General features: G+C 31.8%; 1 protein-coding gene across 1 annotated transcript; it reads left to right on the forward strand.

The window, feature by feature from the left end:
• The first annotated feature begins 23,406 nt into the window (after positions 1-23,406).
• Positions 23,407-25,394, forward strand: LOC149533894 (cytochrome P450 750A1-like). Its single transcript, XM_089803741.1, has 2 exons — positions 23,407-24,482; positions 24,609-25,394. Exons 1-2 carry the CDS (start codon positions 23,592-23,594, stop codon positions 25,245-25,247), a joined length of 1,530 nt encoding a protein of 509 aa, XP_089659867.1. The 5' UTR covers positions 23,407-23,591; the 3' UTR covers positions 25,248-25,394.
• Positions 25,395-27,553: the final 2,159 nt, after the last annotated feature.

Here is a 27,553-nt window from a genome sequence, read left to right on the forward strand (position 1 = left end):
GCTAGACATTCTGTCAATTTATGAATAGAATGTAGATCTATATATTCAAAGTGAGTTGCACTTAACTGATCAAGACCTATTAATTTGTAACCATTGTAAATAGTATTTGAAATCCCTTAATCAAGGTTGACCTAACAATGATATGTAAATCCTTTAATAGCATGACATTCTAGTGGAATGTTTAAGGTCCTCTAACAAAAGCCACTCCTAATAGGGTGATTAAATCCTCTAACAAGGTCACATTTAATAATTTATTTTGTAACCTTTAATAGGATCAGCTTCTAATAGAGCTCACTTCAGAAGAGTAAAAATTAGCGACATGTTTTTGGTAGTTTTTCTCAAATTGGATTTCCATGTTAAATCCTTGTGTCAATATTGTGTGGATGTTATTATGGTGTTTTAATAGTTAATGTTTATATTCTAAAATTCTTTTATATTCAAAACATTAGGTAGCTAGTTGATGTTACTAATAGTTTAGAGTAGTGACTAAGAAATGAAATGATAATATTCAATGTTGATCAATTGTTTGTTTGTTCAATAGGTACATATGGACCATGGATAACCAATTCCTTCCCTTTGTTAGGATTTAACCACAAACAGAAATAACAATCACATGCAAATATAAACAATAATTAAAAATAATAGATCACATAGAAGATAACACAAAACACCAAGATTTAATGTGGTTCATCCAATCCCTGGGCTACTCCAATATTGGTATAATCTAGTGATTAGAACCTAACTAAAAACTATAATCCCTTACAACACAATATTGTGGCAAGAACCAATTTTGTATCACACCTTATGAGACAATCCCTAACCCTAAGCCCTTTTATACAAGTATTTTTTTCTACTTTACAATTAAAATTAGTTTGAACATGTCGGCCATAAACTAGCAGATATAAATAATAGCCAATTCATGAATATTAGCCATTGGTGAATAGTAGCTGACCATTGGCGAATAGTAGCCCAAAATAATTTATGAAGTATTTGTAGTACTTCCCTTATCAGTCATGACAAACTAACAATCTCTCACTGGAGTACTGATTAAAATCCACACTACACAACAATCTCCCACTTGGAGACTAATCCAATAGTAATACTACTACTACATGGAGCTCCCACTGGATCAAACCACCCTAGACTCTATTGTTCTTTTATTCATGTTTAGTCTAGAAGAAAAATAGAAGCTGACGAGGAATTTAGCTTCACCTTTGTCACTACCTTTGTAAACATATCTATTGGATTTTCATATGTATGTATCTTATCAAGCTTTAACTATGCACCATCCAAAAATAATAGAATAAAATGGTACCATAACTAAATGTGTATTTTTTTTGAATGTAGAGCTGAATTCATTGTAAGATGAATGACACTCTGACTATCTATAAACAAATAGTTATCCCTCTGAGGGTGTCCGAATTCTTCCAAGAAGAAGAGAAGCCATATCATCTCCTTGGCTATCTTTGTAGCAGCAACATATTCTACCTTTCTAGTGGATACAACATTAACCTTTTGTAACCTAGAAACCCAACTCACTATTGCCCCACCAATAGTAAATACATAACTTCTAGTACTTGACTTGGTATCAATATCCCCTATCAAATTTGAGTCAACATATCCCTATAGATCAGTAGAAAAGACCCCAAAGTGTAAACACTTTACTAGATGTTCCTCTAAAATATTTGAGAATTCATTTAACTACATTACAATGCTCAATTCCTAGATAACTCATATACTTGCTAATGACTCCAACTGCATGTGCAATATATGGCCTTGTACATACCATAGCATACATCAAGCTTCCTAAAATTGAAGCATAGGGTAACTTTGACATCTTATCCTCCTCTTCTTGTGTCTTTAGACACATCTCCTTAGTCAACTTCAAATGACTAGGTAAAGGTGTGCTGATAGCTTTAGCGTTCTCCATAGAGAAATGTTGCAACACCTTCTCAGCATAATCAACCTAGGATACCATCAATTTCTTGTTCTTCCTACCTCTACAAATCTTCATACCAAGGATTTATTTTGCTGTCCCCAAATCCTTCATAGCAAATGCATGTGCTAACTAGCATATTAACTCCTTAATATGATCCATGTTAGACCTAGCTACAAGCATATCATCAACATATAAACATATAATAATATAGTTTTCATCATCCAAAATCTTAAAATAAACACAATGATATGAATGAAACCTATTGTATCCATGCTCATGTATAAACTTGTCAAATTTTAAATACCATTGTCGAGGTGCTTACTTTAAGCCATATAAACTTTTCTTCAATCTGCACACTGAGTTCTCCTTACCTTTGACCTCAAATCCCTATGGCTATGCCATATAGATCTCTTCACCCAACACATCATGAAGGAAGGTTGTTCAACATCAAATTGCTCCAAATGCAAATCTTCTGTAGCCACAATACTTAAAATAGTATGGATAGTAGTCATTTTAACAACATGAGAGAATATCTCATCAAAATCAATGCCTTTTTTCTATTCAAATCCTTTTACAACTAACCTAGCTTTAAAATATATTTTTACCTCCACCCTTTTCTTTCAACATATAAACCTAGTTATTCTATAAAGCCCTTTTACCCGAGGAAACTTGCATAAATCCCAAGTCTTATTTTTTAGCAAGGAGTCAATTTCATCTTTCATTGCAGACTCCCACTAAATCTTAGTATCCACCTACACAACTTCATCATAACATTTATGTTCACCAACATAAGTAAGTAAAATAGAATAAAAGGAAGGAGAAAATATTTTTGGAGGTCTACTTAGCCTTGTTGACTATCTAAAATTTACTTGGGAATTTATGGAACATCATCTAGCACTAAATTAATCATCTTCTTTCTTCTCATGTAGCTGCAACAAATTTTTGTTCAAAAAATTCTCATTGAATATGACATCCCTTCTTCTTACAATTTTATGATTTTCAAAATCCCAAAGCCTATAACCAAATTCATCAATACCATATTCAACAAATACACATTTCTTTGACTTAGCTTCCAACTTGGTTCTATTTTCAGAATCTATATGAGAAAATGCTTAACAATTGAAGGTTTTGAGAAAAGAATAACTCACCTTCTTACTAGTCCATGCTTCCTCTAGAATATCACAACCCAAAGGAGTAGAGGGACCTTTATTAATCAAATGTATAGTAGTATTAGTAACCTTTACCCACATGATTAAGGGCAACCCAACATGCAACTTCATGCTTCTTGCATTCTCCATTATAGTCTTGTTCATGTGTTCAGCCACTCCATTTTCCTGTGGACTCCTTAGAAAAATTTCTATCAATGAATAACATTAGAGGAGAAATAATTTTCAAATTCAACACTTCAATGCTCACCATCATTATAGATCTAAGACATTTTAACTTCTTACTAGTCTCATTTTCAACCAAGCATTCCATTTCTTAAAAGTTTGAAATACATCAAATTTCTGTGTAAGGAAATAAACTCATACTTTTCTAGTTGCATCATTAGTAAATATAACATAATAATGAGAGCCATTAAGGGAAGATACTTGAGTTGGTCCCCATACATTTGTATACACAAGCTCTAATTTCTCCCTTTTATTTTCCTTCCCAATCTTTGCAAAATTCACTTTGTTTTGTTTTCTATACACAACTTTCACAAAAATCCATATTAGCACATTTCAAACCTAGTAAAACATTCTTTGAATGAATTACTTTCATATTTTTCTCACCCATGTGCCTAAGTCTATTGTTCCACAGTGTTGTATCAGAATCTTTGATAGCTATTTGTTCTCCCTACTCAATTGTAACAACTATTCCTAAACATTCATTTTTCTCTGAAACAATTAAAGTAGAAGGAACAATATACCTATACACAGATATAAGGTTCCTACTTTCACACCTTTTTCTACTACAAGGAAACCTTTTGAAACCTTTAAATTATTATCATTAAAAGTAACGACACAACTCTCATCACTGAGTTGTCCTGCTAAAATTAAAGTCCTACTCAACCTTGGAACATGTCTTGCCTCATGTAGTAGCCAATGATTCCCATTCTTCAACTTAATCTTAAATTTTAGCTTTCAAACAATCTGACAGGGTTCATTATCCCCTAAATAAATAAGTCCAAAATACCCTTGAACATAATCAATGAAATAACCTCTATGAGGTGTAGCATGAAATGAAGCACCAAAATCCGAAACCCATGAATCATCAATATTTTCTAAAGAAAAAGGCAAAAAATCCTCTTAAAATTCATTTATTACCACATTTTCCTCCTTGTTCCCTTCTAGATTATCTCCTTCATTATTCTTTCGAGTCCAACAATCTTTAGATTCTTATGCCCTATACTAGCAATCTCTCAGTCCTCTAGATTGAGACCTCTTCCCCTTTGACTTTCCTCCTGATCTCATAGGATTTCTAGAATTATTTCCTCTTTGAGTTGTTCTACCTCTGCTTGATGTGTTCAAAGAACTTCTAGATGTAGATCCACCTAAGGTTTTCCTATGAGTTTCTTCACTCATAATAACACCAATCACATCATCATATTTTAGGGTATTAGATAAAGAAAAAAAATTACTCACAACCATTACCAAGCCATTCCAACTTTTAGGCCAAGAAGACAAAATCAAGAGAGCCCTAATTTCTTCATCAAAATTAATACCCATAGAATATAACTGACTAGTAATAGTATTAAACTCATTTAAATGATCTATAATAGACCCACCTTTTGTTATTTTCATATTAAATAAACTCTTCAAAATTCCTTGTTTGAAGAAAATGGATTTTCATACAATTTCTTTAGGGTGTCCATCAACTCTTCTGTCATCTTCACTTTTGTAATATTAAATGTCATTGATGGTGCCAAGCATGATCCAATGCTTCCAAGTGCCTTTCTATCTAAAAGATCCTAGTCGTCATTTGTATAAATCCTTGATTCTTGCTTTTTCCTTCCAATGACTTCCATAAATCCTACTGATAAAGATAGTCTTCCATTTGCATCTTCCATAACTGAAAGTTCTACTCATTAAACTTTTCAACTCTCAACTTACCATCATTTATCATTGCTTCCATTGAACCATGAGACTTTCTTGTAGAGGATAACTGAAAAATGACCTTAGTCTAATACCACTTGTTAGGATTTAACCATGGACAAAAATAAAAATTACATGGAAATATAAAAAATAACATTAAAAAATAGATTGTATAGAAGAGAACACAAGAAACCAAGATTTAATGTGGTTCACCCAAACCTTGGGCCATGTTCACCAAACGAGTCTAATATTATTACGATCTAGTGATTACAACCTAATTACAATCTATAATCCCTTAGAGCTCAATACTGCTGCAAGAACCATTCTTCACATTACACCTTGTGAGGCAATCCCTAACCCTAAGCCCTTTTATACAAGTATTTTTGTCATTTTAGGGTTTAAATTAGTTCTTGTAGAAAGAAGTTTGAAAGTGATCAAAGATAAAGATCACCATCATGTACAAAAAGGAGGTACCAAAGTTGAACAAAGAGAATTTTTCTACATGGAAAATGTTGATGAGGATATGTATAGCTAGTATTGGTAATGTTGCATTGGAGTTTTTGGAGTATGCACATGTGAATATTATAGCTATCACTCACATTTCTCACCAAGTGAAGGAAAAGAAAGAAGACAACCAACCAATGTTGGAGATTGCTTTAGCCCTAATCTATGCTGAGTTTGATGACATAAAGGGCTAGAAGAATGCAAAATAAATGTGGGATAAAATGAAGACCATATATGAAAGAAATAAAAATCTATTGAGAGCCAAATTAGAAATTCTTGTAGGTAAGTTTGATGAAATGAGAATGACAGAAGGTGACACCATAGTTTAGTATTGTACAAGAATAAAAGAGGTTGTCAATGCTATTTGAGGTGCTAATAGAAAGATTGCAGATGAGAAAATAATAAGCAAGGTATAGCTAGTAATACAATAACTCTACTTCTTATCTATTATGTTTTGGTTTCTGTAATACAAGAACTAAGATGTTGATAAAACACTTGCCTAGATGGAAAATGTTGATGAGGCTATGTATAGCTAGTATTGGTGATGTTGCATTGGAGTTTCTGGACAACGTATATGTGAATATTACAACTATTTAGGTTCTAACTTCTCAACAATTGAAAGAAAATAAAGAACACAACCAAACAATGTTGGACATTTATTCAACCCTAAGCTATGTTGAGTTTGATGGCATACTAGGGTGTAAGAATGGAAAAGAAATGTGCGATAAATTGAAGACCATATATGGAGGAGATGAAAATGTCTTAAGAGCCAAATCAAAAAGCTTGAGAGGTAAGTTTGATTAAATGAGAATGATAGAAGGTGAGAACATAGTTCAGTACTTTGCAAGAATCAAAGAGGTTGTCATAGCTATTTGAGGTGTTAAAGGATAGATTGAGGATGCAACAATAATAAGGTATTGAGAAATCTACTTCATATTTATGTTATTAGGGTTTCTGCAATACAAGAACTAAGATGTACACTAGGAAATGACCTAACCCTAGAAGGTGTAATTGGTAGGAATACTCTTTTTGAGATGTCTAATTTTGATAATTACACTACTGCTATTGTTGAATCTTCTTTTAAACCACAACTAATTCCTAGCAAGAAAGGAAAAGGAAAACATATGAAAAGTGGTAGTGATACTTTTGATGATCAACTGGATGAACAAAAAGCATTGATAGCTAGAAGATTTAGAAGAGGCAAAGGAAAATACAAAGGTCAACTTCTCTTAATCTATTTTTCATGCAACAAGGTTGGACATATTGCAACTATATGATTGACAAAGAAGAAAAGGATGAAAGAAAGGAGAGAAAGTACAAAGCAAGAAGATATGATCAAGAATTCAAGAAGAATAAGGACTACAACGAAAAAGATAACCAATTATGTTATATTTCTAAAGAAGAAACTCATACTGAATCTCGAAGTAATGATGAAGAGGAAGTCTATGTTGCTATGAAGGAAGATTTTGATGAAGATGAGAAAACTTATTTAATCTCTTATGTGAATAATAGTTATAGAAGGATAATTGATTGTGGTTGTTCAAATCACATGACTAGTGATAGAAGTAAAATTGAGGACATTGGACCAAGGGTAGCTGTATTAAATTTGGTAATGATGTTCTATGTCTTGTGAAAGGTAAAGGATCAATTCAACTAATTGATAAGATCAAATGTGGCAATGTTTATTGGGTTGAAGGACTTAACTATAATCTGTTGAGCATTTCATAGTTAAACAAATCAGGGTACATAGTTGAATTCCATCACCAAAAGACCAAAATATTTGATACTAATGGTAAACTGATTATCTTGACTTATCTAATGAGACATGTCTATTTGCACAACATGAAGATATTTAGAACTATAACACAAGAGGTTATGTCATGCAAATTTTGACAATTTGGCTAGCATTGGTAAAATGAAAAGAGTAAGAGGTTTTCAAAAATTGAAGAAACATGACAATGTAATGTGCAAACAATGTCAATTGGGAAAAGTGACAAAGTCTAGTTTCAAGAGAAAAACATATTCATTTGATGATATTTTTGGAATTGGTTCATACTGATTTATGTGGACATATTGGTGTTCAAAGCTATTATCAAGACAAATATTTCATTCTAATTGTTAATGACTATTCTAGAATGATGACTGTGATGTTTCTTAAAGAAAAATTTGATTCTTTTAAATTATTTAAGTGTTATTTGGGTAGAGTTGAAAAGGATACATGGAACAATTTGAAGTGCTTGAGATTTGATAGAGGTAGTGAATTCATTTCCAATGAGTTCAACATATTGTACAATGATAGACAAATAAAAAGATATATGTCAACACTTAGGACCCCTCCTGAAAATGGAAGAGCTGAAAGAAGGAATAGATCAATAATGGATTATGCTAGAACATTGATGATGGAGAAAAATGTGTTACAAAAATACTAGAGAGAAGCTCTAAGTACAAATCTTTATACTCTAAATAGAGTACAAGTCAAGAAAGGTACAAATGCTACACCTTTTGAATTATGGTATGGACATGCACCTAATGTAAAGCATTTCAAAGTCTTTGGAAGAAAATGTTACATTCTTAAAGATAATAGAAATGAAAACTTGATGGTAAAACTAATGAAGGTATATTCCTAGCATATTCCACTAAGAGAAAAGCTTATAAGTGTTTGAACTCTAACAATAAAAAAATTGTAGAAAGTGCAAATGTAAAACTTGTTGAATATATAGAGAAAAATAAAGTTGAATGTAAGAAAGAACTTGAAGATTATAGCCCATTCATATATGTAGATGAAAATGCTCTTAGCACTCCCTAAATAACAAAACAAACTTACAAATCAGTAGTAGATTGGGAGTGCTAAGTTTCAATAGCTAGTTGCCAAGCAACACATTGTAAGTGTTTAGAAACAAGAAAATGATACCAAGTCATAGAAAAAGGAAGAAAAACATGAGGAAGGAAATGCTGAGCATGAAAAACATGAACTGAAATTTAATCAAGATAGAGTAAATGATCTTGAAATCATTTTTCAGTATGAACTTGTTGAAGAACAAAGAAGATAAGAGCCTATGTTAGAAAAATATCTGAGAAGACACCATGCACCTAAAAAAATTATCAGAGATAAAAAATGTAGTGTTGTGACAAGAAAATGATTTAGAAGTGATACATACTTTGTGAGTTTGAGACCAAATTTCCAAAAGATGCTTTGGAGAATAAAGATTGGATATAAGAAATGAATGAGGAAATTCAACAAATTGAAAAGAAGAAAACATGGACACTAGTACCCAAACCTAAAGATAAAAATATTATTGGAATGATGTGGGTATGTAGGCACAAGCTAAATAAAAAATATGAAGTCACAAGGAATTGTTGAAACCATTTGGTTAATTGTAAATTGTCATTGATGTTACAAAATGTCATATCTTAATCGATTAGTGTATGTCAAGCTCACTTGGAAAATGAAGGCAGCTTCCTATGTCTGTTGAGCACTCCAATGTTTCCCAAGTTTAGAAGATAGTGTCTTTCAAGTTCACTCGAGTATCGAAGAGAACTTTGTAGAAGTTGAATGTTAATAGAGATCACTCAAGTAACATAGGAAACTTGGATGGAACCAATGTTAAGTGAGCTCACTCTATTACAAAGGAAGTTTGTAAAGATGTAGTGTTAATTGAGTTCACTCGGTTAACATAGGAAAATTATTTATGAGTTAGTTTCTACCAAGTAGGATTAGTTAATGAAGGATTTTCTTATTTTGGTATATTGAGTTTAATGACTTTTTTTGTTAGTTCTAGCCCATTGAGGAGATGAATATTAATTATTCTAAGATGTATTCAAGCCAACTTGACAATGTGTATGATAAAAGTATAAGGTCAAGTTAAGGATTGATTGTATGAGTACATAGAAGAAAAGAGGATGATTAGAGAAAGAAAATTAGAAGTATAAGAAGAATATCCTTGAGGTGCTACAAGATACATTCAATTAGGAAGGATCAAGTATTTGGGCTAGAATTAAGATCTGAAATCAACAATATAGTTACGTTAGAAATTAGGTCATCTCACTGTTACTCTCTAACCATTATAGTAGTGATCTAAATCTCTTAACAATGTTGGCTTAATAGGTATATGTAAATCCTCTAACAAGTGGCATTTCTAGATTGAAGTGTCTAAAGACCTCTAACAAGGCCACTCCTAATAGTGTGATTAAATCCTCTAATAGGGTCACACCTAACAGTGTTTTTTGTAAGCTTTAATAGGTTTGGCTCTTAACATTGCTCACTTCAAAAGAGTGAAAATTAGTAAATAGTTGCAATCAATGGTTTCTCCCAAATTTGTTTTCCATGTTAAATCTTGGTGTCACTTGTGTTCATGTTATTTCTTTCATGTATGCAACTAATTTAATTAAAGTTAGTCATAGATAATATCCTAAGATTTACATGTTAAGAATTTTCTTAGTTATAGTTGTTATTTCAATGGTTCCCAGGTTACATCATATTATAAGTATTAACTGAGTGCCTATGTGTTTACCCAACTATAATAATTTTGTTAGATTTTATGTTCTAGTGTTGACATCTAAGGGATTTGTGATTCATTTTAGTGGTAACTAATTCACCCCTCCCCTCTCAATTACTCCTCTTATATTTCCAACAATTGGTATCAAATCTCTTGGTACTTGCAGAAAAGGTTTCAAGCACCTAAGCTAAAAGATTAGGATGTCTTACAGAAGATGGATTCCCAAGCTGAACAAAGATAACTTCGAGGCATGGAAGGAACTAATGAAGTTTCACAAGGAAAACATTAATGATCCAAGTTTGAAATATTTGGAAAATTCTTACAAGGCTCCTACTAGAACATTGACTATGGAGGAGATTACTAAAAGGAAAATTCATAGCATTATGATGATTGACATTGCATTAGTTCTTAACTATGTTGAATTTGATAAGGTCAAAGGATGTGATATTGCTCATGACATGTGCACCAAACTGAAGGATATCTATGGAGGTGATGATAATGTGAAAAGAGCTAAAGTGGAAAGCTTGAGAGGTTAGTTTGATTAGATGAAGATGAGAGAGAATGAAAACATTGCAAAATATGTTGAGAGAATCAAAGCTAGTGTCAGTGTAATCAAAGTCTCTGGAGGGAAAATTGATGATGTGAAAGTGGTAAGAAAGGTACTCAGAACCCTTCTTCCTATCTATGTAATTAGAGTGTCTATTATTCAAGAGATACGATGTGATCCAAATAACAAGATAACTTTAGATGTTCTTGTTGGTAGATTGACACTATTTGAGCTAGATGACTATGATAATTATACTCCTAGTTCTAGCAATCTTGAGTCTACATTTTGAAGCCAAGTTATTACTCAAGAAGAAAACTAAAATTTCTAAGATAAATAAATCTAAAAGTGAAGAGGAATACAGTTGTGACAATGATCTTGAAGCCATTGAAACATTGCTTGCAAGAAGGTATCCCAAAGGAAAAGGAAAGTAAAAAGGTAAAATTACTTTAATCTTCTTTCCTTGTGAAGAAGTTGGTCACATTATTGCAAGGTGTCCAAATAGGGAAGACAAAGATGAAATGAAGCTTAGCAAGTACAAAGAAAACAAGGATCTCAAGAACTTCAAATACTACAACGAAAAAGGTAAGAAGTCTTGTTTTATGGCTAAAGATTTAGATAGTGATGATGAGGAAATGGTCTATATTTTTGTAAAAGATGAATCTAATGAAGAAGAAGATAAAATTTCACTTATCTCTCATGTTAGAAAAAATGATAGATGGATTATTGATATTGGTTGTTCATATCATATGACTAGTGATAAAACAAAGTTTGAGAATTTGGAACATTATAATGGTGGAAGTGTAAGATTTAGAAACAATGAACCATGTTGCACAAAAGGAAAAGGTTGTATCTCACTAACCAATGAAATTAGATGTGATAATGATTATTTGGTTGAAGGACTAAAGAATAATCTGTTAAGTGTGGCACGATTGAATAACATTGGATTTAAGGTAGAATTAATGAATGGGAAGGCCAATACACTAGATGGAAAAGGAAATCTAGTTGGGTTTGGTAATCAAGCAAAAGGTAACTTATTCTACCTAGATCTTAGTGAAAGTCCATGTTTCATTTCTCAAGTAGAAGAAATTTGGTTATGGTATAAAAGGTTGTGTCATATGAAATTTGATAATATAATCAAGATAAGAAAAAACAAAAGAGTGATAGGTATTCTTAGCTTGAGGAAACCTGATATGGGCCTATACAAAATTTGTCAAATTGGTAAGATGGGCAAGACAAGTTTCAAAAGAAAGAACTATCCTTTTGAAGAAGTCTTAGAGTTGGTTCATACTGACTTATGTGGACCTATTGGAATTGAGAACTATAGTGGAGATAAGTATTGTATTCTTTTTGTTGATGATTATTTTAGAATGATGACTATAATGTATCTAAAAGATAAGTATGAAGCTTCTCAAAAGTTTAAGTGGTATCTAGCTAGAGTAGAAAAGGAAATAGGAAAGAAGCTAAAGTGTTTGAGATCAAAAGAGGAGGTGAATTCATTTCCAATGAATTCAATGAATTTTGCACTAAAAGAGGAATAAAAAAGACAAGTATTAGCCCTTGGTACACCACAACAAAATGGTATAGCTGAAAGAAAAAACATATCCATTGTGGATTGTGCAAGAACTTTGATGATAGAAAAGAATGTTGAAGTCAAATACTAGAAGTAAGCAATCAATACTGCAGTGCATATTGTGAATAGAGTACATCTAAATAAAGACTCAAATCAAACACCTTATGGACTATGGTATGGCTATAAACCTATTGTAAGTTACTTGAAAGTATTTGGTAGAAAATGTTAAATTATGAAAGAGACAAGGAATGGTAGATTTGATGTCATAGGTGATAAAGGCATATTCTTAGGATACTCTAGTAGAAATAAAGCATAAAAATGTTTAACTTTGTCTACTCTAAAGATCATAGAAAGTGTACATGTAATGATTGATGAGTTTGGAAGAAAAGAGTGAAGAAGAGAGCAGCAAATGACCTAAGGATTACATAAAGTTTATTTACATTGTACCTAATACATTGCCAAACCCAATTGGAAGTCAAAATACTTCACCTCCTAAGTCCCTAAAATCTCTAGGAGGACCCAAGTTACAACTAGTGAAACTCAAGTCACAGTTAGATGCTACCAAGTTACAACCAAAGCAAACCGAGTCTAAAGGACATGAGTCACAAATAGTGGGACCCAAGCTTGATATAGAAAATCATGGTGAGGCTAGTATAACAAGTTCTAAATCCAAAGTACCTGTGTTGGAAAGATATGTCAAAAGGCCCAATTCACCTAATTAGATCATTGGAGACAAGTTAGATGGTACAATGACAAGAAACAAATTGAAAGGTACATGTTTTCTTACTAAATTTGAACCTAGATTAGTTAAACATGCTTTGGATAATGAAAGGTGGATTGAAGTAATGAATGAAGAGATAGAGTAGATAGAAAGGAATAAGACTTGGACTCTTATTCCTAGACCTAAGGATAAAAAAGTAATTGGTACAAAGTGGGTTTTCAGAAATAAGACAAATGAAGATGGAGAATTTTCTAGAAATAAAGCAAGGTTAGTATGCAAAGGTTATTCTCAAGAATAAGGTATTTATTATGGTGAAAAAAATTTTGTTGTTGCAAGATTAGAAGGTGTTAGAACTTTACTTTCTTATGGTGCATACAAAGGATTTAAAGTTTATCAAATCGATGTGAAATTTGCATTCCTAAATAGAATTCTTGAAGAGGAAGTTTACATAAAAAAACCTAAAGGATTTGTAGATCTTATAAAAAATGATATGGTTTGTAAACTGCACAAAGCATTGAATGGTCTCAAGCAATCACCCAGACCTTGGTATGAAAGAATTCATAACTATTTGATGAACATTAGTTTTTAAAGGATAAATGATAACAACAACCTATATATCAAAGAAGGACTAGACAAGAAGATTGTGTTGGTAGAAATCTTTGTGGATGACACATTATTTTCTAGAAATGATAATTTATGTTAAGCTTTTTTAGAGAAAATGAGTAAGGAATTTGAGATGTCCATATTTTGAGAGTTAAAAATCTTCATTAGATTGTAAATTCAATAGAAGAAAGATGGTATGTACATTACTCAATCTAAATATAGCAAAGAGATACTAAATAAATTTGGAATGAAGCATTCAAGACCAGTTGGAACACCTATGTCTACTAGACATAAGATTTCCAGAAATGATGATTCCAAGGAAGTAGATTAGACTACATAAAAACCAATGATTTGAAAACTCCAATATGTAGTGCATATAAGACTTGATATTGCATTAGCAATTGGTATGGTGACAAGATTCTCAATAAATTCTAAAGAAAATCATGACGTATCTGAAGGGTACTAAAGAATATGGATTATGGTACAAGAAAGGAGGCACTTTAGATTTGAACGCATTTATTGATGTCAATTGGGTAGGCAGTGTTGATGATAGGAAGAGCTCCAACATGTGGAGCATTCTTTCTTCGTAAAAGACTAGTGCCTTAGACAAGTAAGAAGAAGAATTCCATTTCTTAGTTTACAACAGAAGTAGAGTATGTTGTTGTAGAAATTAATTGTTCCAAGGTTGTTTGGTTCAAGAAACTATTGGTAGGAATGAAGGTAGAGATCAAGGATCCAGTGGTTATCTTCTATGATAACACTAGTGCAATTAATATATCAAATAATCCCATAATACATACCAAGACTATGTACATTGCAATAAAATATCATTTTCTAAGAGAATTGGTGCAAGATAAAGAAGATTAGAATATGTGAATACCAAAGAACAAATTGTAGGCATATTCACCAAACCATTACCTAAGGATGCATTTTTGTATCTAAGAGGTAAGTTAGGGGTGATTCCCCTATTTGAAGTTCACTAAATAAAGTTTAGTGATGCATCAACCAGTGTATGTTGAAGATTAGTCAAGTTGATGCAATAATAAAAGAGCAAAATGCATATGAATCTATACATGAGGTACATTGGAACTCACTATATATTTTCTTTGGCATGAGATGTCAAAGAGGGAGAGTTTTCTATCATATCATACAAATTTTCTATAGAGGGAGAATTGTGTGTGTTATATCAAATAGGGAGAGTTTAGTCACACATCAATAAGAGATGTCAAATAGAATGAACTTGGTTTGATATCAAAATGGTAGAGTTTGTTAATAGAGGGAGAAACTGAAGGAAGAGGGAGTTCACATTGATAGAGGGAGTTCTCATGGATGATAATTAGAATAAATCTAAGGATATTATTGTTACTATTATTATGCTCTAAAATTTCATTGTATTATGACATGTTGTGTTTCCATCAATGCCAAAGAGAGAGATTGTTGAAAACAATTGGCTAATTATATATTATCTTTGATGTTACCCAAAATGTCATATCTTTACCAATTAGTGAATGTCAAGACCACTTGGGAGATTAAGATAATTTTCTATATCTACCAAGCATTCTAGTATTTACCAAGTTTAGAAGATAGTTTCTACCGAGTTCACTTGGGCATTGAAGAGAAGTTCACAGAAGTTGAGTGTTAAATGAGCTCACTTGGGTGACAAAGGAAATTTGGATGAAAGCAGTGTTAACTGAGCTCACTTGGTTACCAAAGGAAGTGTGTGAAGATGTGTAGTGTTAACTATGTTCACTTAGTTAACATAGGAAAATCATTTATGAGTTAGTGTCAATCGAGGAGGGTTGGCTAATGAACAATTTTCTTGTTTTGGCATATTGAGTTTAAAGGATTTATTTGTTGGTTCTAGTTGACTAAGGAGATGAATATTAATTTTTCTAAGATTTATTCAATCTAACTTGAAAATGGGTATGATATAAGGTCAAGATGAGGATTGAATGTGTGAGTACATGGAATAATAGGAGATTCTTAAAGCAAATTAGAAGGATAAGAAGAGTATCCTTGAGGAGCTGCAAAGATACATTCGATCAAGAAGGATCAGGTATTCAAGCAAGAATTGAGATTTAAAATCAGCAATATAGTTGCATAAAAAATCATGTCATCTCATTGTTACTCTCTAACCATTGTAGCAATGATCTAAATCTATTAAGAAAGTTTTCTTAACAGCTATCTGTAAATTCTCTAAAAAGGTGGCATTTCTAGATTGAAGTTTCTAAAAATCTCTAACAAGGCCACTCCTAACTATAGGGTGATTAAATTCTCTAACAAGGTCACACCTAATAGTGTTGTTTTGTAACTTTTAAAAGGGTTGGCTCCTAAAAGGGCTCACTTTAGAAGAGTGAAAATTAGTAACTAGTCGTAATTGGTGGTTTTTCCCAAATTGAGTTTCCATGTTAAATCTTGGCGTCACTTGTGTTAATGCTATTTATTTCTTCTATGCAACCAAGTTAATTAAAGTTAATCACAAATAATATCCTAAGATTCACATGTTAAGAATTTTCCAAGTTACAATCATTATTTTAGTTGTTATTGAGATACAACATATTATCAATATTAACTGAGTGCTCGTGTGTTTATTGGACTACAATATTTTAAGTAGTTTTTCTATTTCATGCTAACATCTAAGGGATCTAGGATTTATTTTAGCAATAATTGATTCATCCATCCCCTTTTAGTTACTCCTACATTTCCAATTGGAACAAGCCTAGATTGTTACAAAAGGGATATGCACAAGAACAAGGTATTGACTATTCGGGAAAATTTATACTATAGCAATACTAGAAGGATTTAGAAAATTTCTTGGATATTCTAGTTATAAAGGATAGGTATATCAAATTGATGGAAAATTTTCATTTCTGAATGGGATACTTGAAGAAGTATGTGTAGACCATCTTAAGGATTTGTGGATCCTAGAAAGAAGAACATGGTGTGTAAGCCACACAAAGATTTATATGTTTTGAAACAAGCCCCTAGAGCATGGCACAAAATATTGTATAACTATTAGGAGAAGATTGGTTTTACAAGAACAAATGATAAAAACAATATGTATTTGAAGACTAGCAAGAACAATGATGTATTGATATCTAAATTTTTTGTTGATGATAACATATTTGGAGGCAGAAAGGAAGCATTATGAAAATCATTTGTTGATGAAATTAAGAAGAAATTTTAAATCTCAATGTTTGGTGAGATCAAATTCTTTTTTTGTTTACAAGTGTATCAAATGAAGGAAGGGGTCCTCATTAGGTTGTCCAAATATATCAAGGAGATACTAAAAAGTTTTGGGATGGAAGATTCAAGACAAGTGAGTACACCTATATCTACTGAACATAAATGATCTAAGAATGATGATTCTATTGACATGAAATAGACATAATATAGATCATTGATTGGAAAACTACAATATGTTTTTCACAGTAGACATGATATTGCATTGATAGTTGGGATAGTTGCAAGATTTTCTGTGATGCCTAAAGAAAACCACATGAAGGTAGGCAAAAAGATACTAAGATATCTGAAAGGAATAGAAGACTATGGATTGTATTACAAGAAGAGTGATAAGTTTGAACTAAAGGTATTCACTAATTTTGATTGGGCAGGAAATATTGACAACAGAAAGAACACAAGTGGTGGTGCATTCTTTGTAGGAAAGAGATTGATTTCATGGACAAGAAAGAAGAATAACTACATTTCCCAATTAGTAGTTGAACTTGAGTATGTGGAAGGACTGGAAAATTGTTCAAATATCTTATGGATCAAGCAATTGTTGAAAGTTATGAATGAAGAAATTATTGATCCTATGGTTATCTATAGTGATAACACAAGTGTTATTAACATATTAAAGAATCTCACAATGCACAAAAATATAAAGCACATTGCTATCAAGTATCATAACTTGAGAGAGATGGTTCAAGACAAAGAAGTGAAATTGGGATGTGTGACTACTAAAGAAAAAATTTCTTACATATTCACTAAATATTTACCTAAGGATGGTCATGAATATCTTAGAGATAAACTTGGGGTGATTTCCCTAGAGAAATCAACTTAAGTAAAGATGGTGCTTTTCATAAATTTTTTTGATCAAACTATCTTATGCATTGAAGCAGATAGTTCTACTTTAGGAGTTGCCTATGGTAATAGTGAGGAAGAAGAATAGAATTATGAATCATTCATACAAAGATGACAGATGAAGAATTTAGAACTGACATAAAAGTATCTATATGAAAAGGATGTATGAGTTAAAAGAGTCTTTGGCATTGTTGTCAAAGAGGAAGAAGATTAGAGATTCTCTAAGTTACCATGGAAAGGGAGAGATCATCTAGTACAAGGGAGAAGATATAGTTCAGCTATCATAAAGAGAGAGACATCATGGAAAGGGAGAGATTATCAAAAAAATTATTAAGAAACAATCGATCAAAATGATAGAGACATCTAAGTAAGAGGGAGTGATTACTTAGAGGGAGTTCATGTGATTTACTTGAGGGTGCTACTCGAGAGTGTACAATTTTTGGATTAAATGGCAACTTAAAGTATTCCTAAAATGTTTTAGAGATGTTGTCATCAATGCCATAGATGGAGATTGTTCGAAACTACAATTGGAATAACTATTATGTTTTCATTGATGACAAACTTATTGGTGAGAGAATTTTCTATCTGATATAAATATCATATCTATTTGATTGATTTAGAGGATCTAAGATGTTGTTCATAACAAAAGAATCTAGAGGATAGGTTGAGTTAGAAAGAGGAAACTACAAATTGACTTTTGATTAGTTAGACTTTGACAAGATAGATCTTGATTGTTTAAATCATGTTACAAGTGGAGAAAATAGTAATGCTCAAGTCTTGAAGGTGTGGAGAAAAAATAGGGTTGACCAAGCATCAACATTGACTAAGTGACAATGTATGTGATGAACAGAAAAATTAATATAGATCACGTCACCTAGTGATGACTAAGTGTCTGAACACAACGTTGACCAAGGAATACCATTTTAATTTTTTATGATAAATCATAATTTCATTTTGACTACTTGTTGATTTCTTAGAATATGGAAAGAGTGTTGAAGATAAGGATCAATGAGTTGGATCATTTAATACTAGGAAAAGATTACATAAATGGTCTAGGAAACAAATTCCAAGAGAAGTTTTTAGAAAAGAAGAGATAAACAAAATGGCAACTAGATGCATTATATTTGATGGATCTAATTGTAAACCCTAAGATCTATGGTGTTGTTTAAGTAGAAAAAGATCAGAACCTCTTATTTAAGGAGGTAGAAGGGTGAAGTTTGAAAAATGTCCAAGGAGTTCTAGAGGAGATTTTCTAGAGAGTTGGAGTTATTGCTGAATTTTTTGACTAGTAAATCTAAGTAGAAGGATGAATCGAGTTGAGAAGAAGTGAAGGGTGATTACTTGAAGGGTTTCCAAGTGAATCTAAGATGAAGATGACAAAGGAGTAAAGACAGTGAATCTGTTTATGAATAGAACATAGATTTGTACATGCAAAGTGAGTTGTACTTAATAGATCAAAACTTGCTATTACTTTCTCACCATTTTGAATAGTATTTTGAATCTTGTAATCAAGGTTGACCTAATAGTCATAGTGACCTTACAGTCATATGTAGATTCTTTAATAGGGTGATGTTCTAATGAAATGTTCTAAAGTCCTCTAACAAAGTCCATTCCTAATAGAGTGATTAAATCATCAAATAAGGTCACATTTAAATTTTTAATAGTGTGTTTTGTAACCTTTAATAGGGTTGGCTCCTAATAGAGCTCACTTTAGAAGGGTAAAAATTAGCAACATGTTGCTGGTGCTTTTTCCCAAATAGGGTTTTCCAAGTTAAATCCTATGTGAAACTTGTGTGCATGTTATTATGGTGTTTTAATGATAAATTTTTACATTATACAAGTTTGCTATATTTAGAATAGTGGGCAGGTAGTTGATGTTCTTGTGAGTTTATAGTAGTGAAATGGAATCATAAGGTCCGAAGTTGATTAAGTGTTTGTTTGTTCAATTGGTACATATGAACCTTGGATAACTAATTCACACCCCCTCTTAATTACTCTAAATATTTTAGCAATTGGTATCAGATCATTTTTTCTTATAGAAAGAAGTTTGAAGGTGCCCAAAGCTATAGATCATGACATACAAAAAGGAGGTACCAAAGTTGAACAAAGATAATTTTCTACATGGAAAATTTAGATGATGTTACCTATAGCTAGTATTGGTAATGTTGCATTGGAGTTTCTGGATAATGCACATGTGAATATTACAACTATCACTCTAATTGCATACAAGTGAAAGAAAAGAAAGAACACAGCTAGGCAATGTTGGAGATTACTTCAGCCCTAAGCTATGCTAAGTTGATGACATAAAATGGGTGCAAGAATGAAAAAAAAAAAAGTGGGACAAACTTAAGACCATATATGGAGGAAATGAAAATATCTTGAAAGCCAAATCAAAAAGTTTGATAGGTAATTTTGATGAAATTAGAATGACATAAGGTGAGAACATAGTTTAGTACTCTACAAGAACAAAAGGATTTCTAAGAAAACCAAAGATCAAGATGACAAAGAAGGTAGGACAGTGAACTTGTTTATGATTAGAACATAGGTTTGTGCATGCAAAGTGAGTTGTACTTAACAGATCAAAACTTGATATTACATTTTAACCATTGTGAACAATATTTGATATCCTTTAATCAAGGTTGACCTAATAGTCATTGTGACCTAACAGTCATATATAAATCCTTTACCAAGGTGACATTCTAATGAAATTTTCTAAAGTCCTCTTATAAAGGCCACTCCTAATAGGGTGATTAAATCCTTTAACAAGGCCATATTTAATAGTTATTTTTGTAACCTTTAATAGGGGTAGCTCCTAATAGAGCTCACTTCAGAAGTGTGAAAATTCTAGTGACGTATTGCTAATAACTCTTCCCAAATTGAGTTTCCATGCTAAATCCTAGAGTAAAAATTGTGCGGATATTATTATGGTGTTTTACTTATTAATGTTTACATTATGCAAGTCTTTTATTTTTAAAACAATGAATAGCCAGTTGATGTTGCTAATAGTTTACAATAGTGACCGAGCAATGGACTGATAACATTTGAAGTTTATTAACTATTTCTTTGTCCAATTAGGACATCTAGACCTTGGGTAACTTATTCACTTTTTCCCCTCTTAGTTATTCTAAGGATTTGGAGAGAAACATAACAGAAAATTAAAGAGGAAGAAGAGAGATTTTGAGAGATAGAATACAAAATTTGGGAGCTGATGAGATACTTTTCAAGGAAGAAGAGAGACATAAAGAGGAAGAATATTATTTTCATGGAAGAAAAAGGAAAGTTTGGAAACAAATTTTGCACATTTGAAGACCAACAAAGCACATCAAAAGGGAAAGAAAGATACTTTTAATATTCTTTATTTATTTTTTTATTTAGATTTTATAGTTTAAGTACATGTTGTATGTTAGAATGTATGTTAGATTTTATACATTTTAGGTGCATGTTATATTTGAGAATACATACTAGATTTTACATTATAGAAATTATGTTAGAATTTGTATTTCAATTTATCTTTAGATGCTAGATTTTAGATTTTAAAATGCACTTAAGATTTTATAATGCATGTTAGATGTTACTTTTGTTATTTTTAATTTCAAGTTATCTTTGCGTGTTACATATTATAGTTAGAATTTTATTGTTATGACTTTAGATGTGTGTGAAAACTTTACTATTTAAATTTAATATTCATGCTACATTTTGAAGTTTTATTTAGATTTCTATTATGATTTTAAATTTCAAATTAGATTTGCATGTTAGGTTTAGTACTTAGATTTAGTATGAATGTTACATTTTGTAGTTAAATCTTGATTTGTTTAGATTGTATGAATGCTACATTTTGTAGTTAAATCTTGATTTGTTTAGATTACTATTACTTTAGGTTCTAAAATTTGATTTTCTTATATTAATGTTAGGTTAAGTTTTCAATTAAATTTTGATTTAGTTTTTTATTGATATTACTTTAGATTTTGAAATGTAATTTTTTTAGATTAACATGAGATTAGGTTTTTTAAAATTACACATGGAGAGCAATGTTTCCATATGAATGTTTTTTATATTATTTTAGAGACAAAATTTTATACTAACATTTTAGTGTATTTTAATCTTCTTCGTTTATAAACCTATCGTTTTAGGAAGCATATATGAAAAATCTTAAGAAGGGGGGTTTAGAAAGGAAGAAGAATAATTTAGAAAGATTAATTATTTTAAATTAACATTAGATTACATTTTCCAATTTTACATATGGAAGACAATCTTTCCATATGAATTATTTTAATATTACAAATTGATTGGAAGAACTACAAATTGATTCCTTGATTACATTTCATATTTTCCATTCCAAATTCAAATTTAAAAATTCAATGCTTATGAAATCAATAAAAAAATTATTTAGTTGTTATATTTCTTCATACTCATATAATGTTTCACTCTTTGTGGAGATTATGATATTTTTTGTACAATATAAATTAGAGTCTCAGATTAAAATTATAGATGTCCAACTTTATTCTTTCAAATAGGTGTGGGAATCTGATCTAATAACAAAATTGTGAAACCATTTCACTTAATCTATTTTATGTATTTTCTTTACTTGATACTTTAAAAAAAATACTTACATCAAATTTCTCTTCAAAAAAGATTTAAATGGGCATACTACAAAATAAAGAGTCGTGTTTGCATATCTTAATTTTCTAACTTTTTAATATATATAATTAAAATAGGAATAAAATCAGAATAAATTTACTTGTGAGCCTCCTATCAAAGAGATCCTAGGTTTGATTCTACTTACGCTAAATAAATAATAGTAATAATTAATCACAATGCAATAATTAATCTTGGCTTCGGCCTCTTACCAATAAAAAAGGGAATAAATAACTATTTGGTATTATAAAAAAATTAATAATAACATATATTTATAAAATAAAATTGATATAATAATTTTTTTGACTACAAAATTTTAGAAAAAAGTTTTTACAAGACCTTTCTTATTTAGGTTTTCTATAAGTTAACTCTAATACATTGTATCACTCGTGAAAAATGTTTCTATTGTATTTGATAATTTTAAATGAATATATTTAGAATGTTTCTATTGTATTTGTTAATTTCCAATGAAGATATTTAAAAAAGTTTCTATTATATTCATTAATTTTAAATGAAGATAATTAAAAATAACTATCAAACTGAAAACAACAATAATTCTCACAAATAGCTACAATTATCCAAGGCACACCAAGGTGTGATTGCTAGTAATCAGTGACCTCCAAACCATTCATGGACCACTTGTTTACACTTCCATCATACTAGTAAATTTGGTCATTGATTCTCCTTGTCTTTTATGAGACATTTTTACCATACGATTTCACATTAGAGTTGCTTCCTCTTTATTTGAGATGTACAAAGATTAGACCTACAAATAAAACAAGTAGATATTATAAAAGAAGATATTATTGTAGTTTGCAATTATAATTTTTTCAAAAAAATTCCACAACATTTATATTTGATCCTCTACCATCATTTTAAATACTTGATCCTCTACCATCATTTTAAATACTTCATTCTAAGTGACATTTAAAAATGAGTTAACTAAATTTTTATACATGTCACATTTAAATTATTACTCTCCTAAAAATTAAAGGTTGTATTTGTCGAATACAAACTGCTTCGTTTGGGGGCTATTATTTTATATCATAGTAAATTGAAATCAATTTACATGAACATTCATTTTACATGAAGTCAATTCTCATTTCAAATAGATCATTTTACATGAAGTCAATTCTCATTTCAAATAGAATATCGTTTTCCGAGTGTAAAATGGGATTACAGAATCTTTATTCACATGCGTACATCATCCCAACTTGTTTAGAAAATAAACAATTTATGATTTTTACATCCCAAGAGAATTGGGTGCGAGCTCAGCGGAGTGGCCAAAAGATCAGGGCACGTGAATTGTACATTACTGTTTATAAATATAATTATATGGTCGAAGCTGTTCTATATATAGACATCCCTTCCCAGTAAAGAAAATCAACTCTCTCTGCCTCTCTGTGTTCCCTCGATATGGATCTCAATTTGAGTGTTTCCTCGATTGGGCTTGCAATCTTTTTGTTTACTCTTTTGGTCTCCCTTATCTTGGGAGGGAGGAGAAAAAGCAAGGGGGGCTTGTCAAGTTTGCCAGGGCCATTACCGCTGCCCATCATAGGAAATCTCCACCAGTTGGGAGCTCTTCCTCATCGGAGTCTACAACGGATAGCTGAGAAACACGGCCCGATAATGTCTGTGAAGTTTGGTTCTGTTGATGTCGTGGTTGCCTCTTCTTCTGAGGCGGCCAAGAAGTTTCTGAAAACGTACGACTTGCAGTTTGCCAACAGGCCGTCTGTTGGCGCTGCCAAATACTTGTTTTACAATGATAAGGATATTGTGTTTGCACCATACGGGGAGTATTGGCGAAACATGAGAAAACTATGCACGGTGGAGTTGCTGAATGCCAAGAGAATCGAGTCGTTCAAAGGCGTGAGGGAGGAAGAGGCGCTGGCGATGGTGCGATCGATATGGGAGAAGAGCGAGGAGGGGAGAGTGGGAGTGGATGTGAGCAGGACCTTGGCGTGCTACACCTCCGACTTGATGTGGCGAATATTGACTGGCAGGACTAACGCCGAACGCCAATCTGGTGGGACGACGTTTGAGGACCTTGTTTGGGAGGGTAATGTTTTGATGGGAGCTGTTAATGTCGGTGATTTCATCCCTTGGTTGGAGTGGCTTGACTTGCAGGGGATCAAGAGACGTATGAAGAATGTCCACCGCCGTTTGGATGCCATTTTCGATAAGATAATAGATGAACATGTGGGCCGCAAGGGGAGACACAGCCAAGGGGAGGAGCGGCATAAAGACTTGATTGATGTGCTTGTCGATTTGGAGACTAGCGATGAAGACAAGAAGGGTATCATTATGGTGAGTACAATATGGACTTTATTGTCACTAGGGCTTTGCCGTTTGTTAAATTATATATGTCCTTTTAATTGATTTTATATATATATTTATTTGGTGTGAGAGAGATTATTGTCTATGTGGATATAGGATATGTTTTTTGGTGGAGTAGAGACATCGTCAATTGCATTGGAATGGGCGATGAGTGAGTTAGTGAGGAATCCACATGTGAGGAGGAAATTGCAAGAAGAGATTGATTTTATAGTAAAAAATGACGAGAAAATAACAAATTCTCATATTGTAGACATGGAATACTTGCATTGTGTGGTGAAAGAGACATTAAGATTATATCCAATAGGCCCTTTGCTCATACCTCATGAATCTACAGAAGCATGTGTTGTGCAAGGGCCTCATCACGACTACTTCATTCCGGCAAAACAAAGGATTATTGTCAATGCTTGGGCAATAGGAAGAGATCCAAGAGTATGGGAAGATCCTTTGGAATTTAAGCCAGAAAGATTTATGGGCAAAAATGTTGATATGATTAGAGATCCAGAATTGAGCATGATTCCATTTGGAGCAGGAAGGAGAAGTTGCCCTGGTGCTTCCTTGGCGATTGCTAATATCGAGGTTGCATTAGTACACCTTGTCCATTGCTTTGATTGGAGAAGTAATGGAGAGTTAGACATGAAAGAATCTTTTGGATCCACCATTCCCAGAAAAGCACACCTCTTTGCTATTCCATCTTGGAGGCTAGGATCAAGTGCACCTTCTTACCTCAAAATCTAGTTTCTATCGAACTCATCACTACTACTTCATGAAAGTAGTCTATTTGTTACTTTTCTTTTGTCTTGAGTGATAGATGTGGGAGTTGTGAAATCTTTGATTTTCTAAATAATGATATTCTAATTAAAGATCCATTAAAATTTTGGTTTAGTTTTTTTTGAAGTATAAATGAAGCAATATTACAAGCTCAAAGAGAGGAAGGAGTAGTCATGTACAAAATGGAATGTTAGAATTTTCAGTGTTTCTTTCACCCCTGCTTGCTTGAATTATGAAAAAGTATAAATTATTTAGAAATAACTATTACTGTAATTATAAGATGAATATAGGATGCATATTTAGTGTGAAATTGATTTCATTATTTCTATTATATTATTTTCTATATCCATTTTATCTAATATGTTAAAATTTGAGTAAAATAGTATCCTATACATTAAATATTGTCATTTTTATTTAACACGTTGTGCTTGGTCAATAAATTTGTATGCACCAATCTTATTTCAATTTCTTTGCTCCACTACTTTTTGCACCAATTTTATATAGTTTCCCTTGGAGACTAAAAGCCAATATATTTGATGAAGAGTGAATACTATTTCAATCTCTTCAATTAACCCTCAAAGATTATGGTGTCTCACTTGAGAGAGAGTGTCATTTGCATTCTTAATTTGATTTTCTTGAACATCCAATGTCAAGCTCTAATATATAGTATACCTCTGCAGATGGCTTAAACATCACACACTAAGCTTCATTCTAACACTAAAAGTGTTAAATAGTTGAAGTTGACTTATTATTTTCAAGCTTAATTTTCTCCTTAGTGTGTGATGTTTAAGAGTGGCATAACTCTGAGGTGTGGAATATATGGTATTTCATAAATGTCAATTCTATTTCTTGAGTTTAAAAAAATGAATTGATTTATGTAAGTTTACTGTAGATATTTAATGAAACCTTAGCCTTTATGACATACAAAGCAAATTTTTTGAGTTTAGAGATATTGAAGTGCTTAAGTTATAAGATGAACCTCCCAAAATTATATTAAAAAATTATATATTTTTAAGCATTCAATATAGTAAAACCAAAAATAAATAAAGAGAAATGAAAGAACATAAATTGTTAAATCTATCGAACCAATCTTTTGATGTTATTAATGATCAAACCATTTCTCCTATATTGGTGAAGTTTAATGGCTCACAAAAGTGCACTAGGGATCAAGTCTTGCTGAGTGTAAGACTCTCACATCATAAGGGTTAAGGCTAGGATTGTGCCCCAATTGAATTTGACAGTGTGGATGACCCTCAATCCTTGGATGTACATTGAAGAAGTGTATGTGTTGATGCATATTAGATTCTTAAACCCTCCACCAAAAATAAAACAAAAAAAATAATAAAATGACATGTAGAATGTGCCTTCTTTATTTAATATTTTTTTTCTTCATCATACCTACGACTTTGACTATTTAACACTTTTAGTTTAGGAATTAAGCTTTAGTGTGTGATGTTTAAGTTGGTCGTAAGGGGACTCTAATTGCCACATAAAATGAATCAGAAGTTGGAAAGAGGTGAGGTTGAAGAATCTAAGATTTCATATGCCACAATGGATAAACTGCTTTGCATTTATTCATATCTCAACAATGGATTTCAATATGATCGTTTCTGCAATAATCATTGGAATTTCATTATTTTTTGGGTTTTTCTCCCTCTTATTAAGAATAATAAGAATTAAAAAATTGGGAGAATATCATGGCCAAGTTGGATACAATTGTTTAATTATGTGTTGTTTATGATGTTACGCAAATGTCATATCAGTTATCAGTCAAAGTCTACCAAGCTTAGATGGTTAGCAAGACAAAAGACAAAGTTTACTGAGTTTAGAAGGTTAGAAAAGAAAGTTTATAGTGTCTACTTAGCATTCTTAGGCTTTACCTTGCATAGGCAGTTGTTACCGAGCTTTCAAGGTTACCAAAGGAAATTTAGTTGTTATCGTGCTCACTTGGTCATCAAGAGAAAATAGTATAGGGAACAATTCTAACCGAGCTTTCTAGGATAGTGAAGGAAATATAGGTCTTACCGAGTTCACTCAGTAGCCAAAGGATTTCGCAGAAATTGTAGTGTTAATCAAGTTGAGATATTTAACTCAGGAAATTATTTCTGGATGCATTATTTACCAAGCAGGTTCAGCCAATTAAGGATTCCATTACTTTGTAAAATAAAGTTTATTTGATATTTGTAGCTGACTGATATATGGTTTATTGGTAAATGTGACTTGTGAATGAGCCGACTTGATAATCTGAATTGTATATACAAAGAGGTCAAGTT

The sequence above is a fragment of the Cupressus sempervirens genome, chromosome 10, assembly GCF_028749045.1.
Source record: "Cupressus sempervirens isolate cs-2001-9-10 chromosome 10, ASM2874904v1, whole genome shotgun sequence".
Lineage (NCBI taxonomy): Eukaryota > Viridiplantae > Streptophyta > Pinopsida > Cupressales > Cupressaceae > Cupressus > Cupressus sempervirens.

Coding starts and splice junctions, on each gene's coding strand:
- LOC149533894 (XM_089803741.1), top strand. CDS start 23,592: ATGGATCTCAATTTGAGTGTTTCCTCGATTGGGCTTGCAATCTTTTTG. Junction 24,483..24,608: donor ACAAGAAGGGTATCATTATG/GTGAGTACAATA, acceptor ATGTGGATATAG/GATATGTTTTTTGGTGGAGT.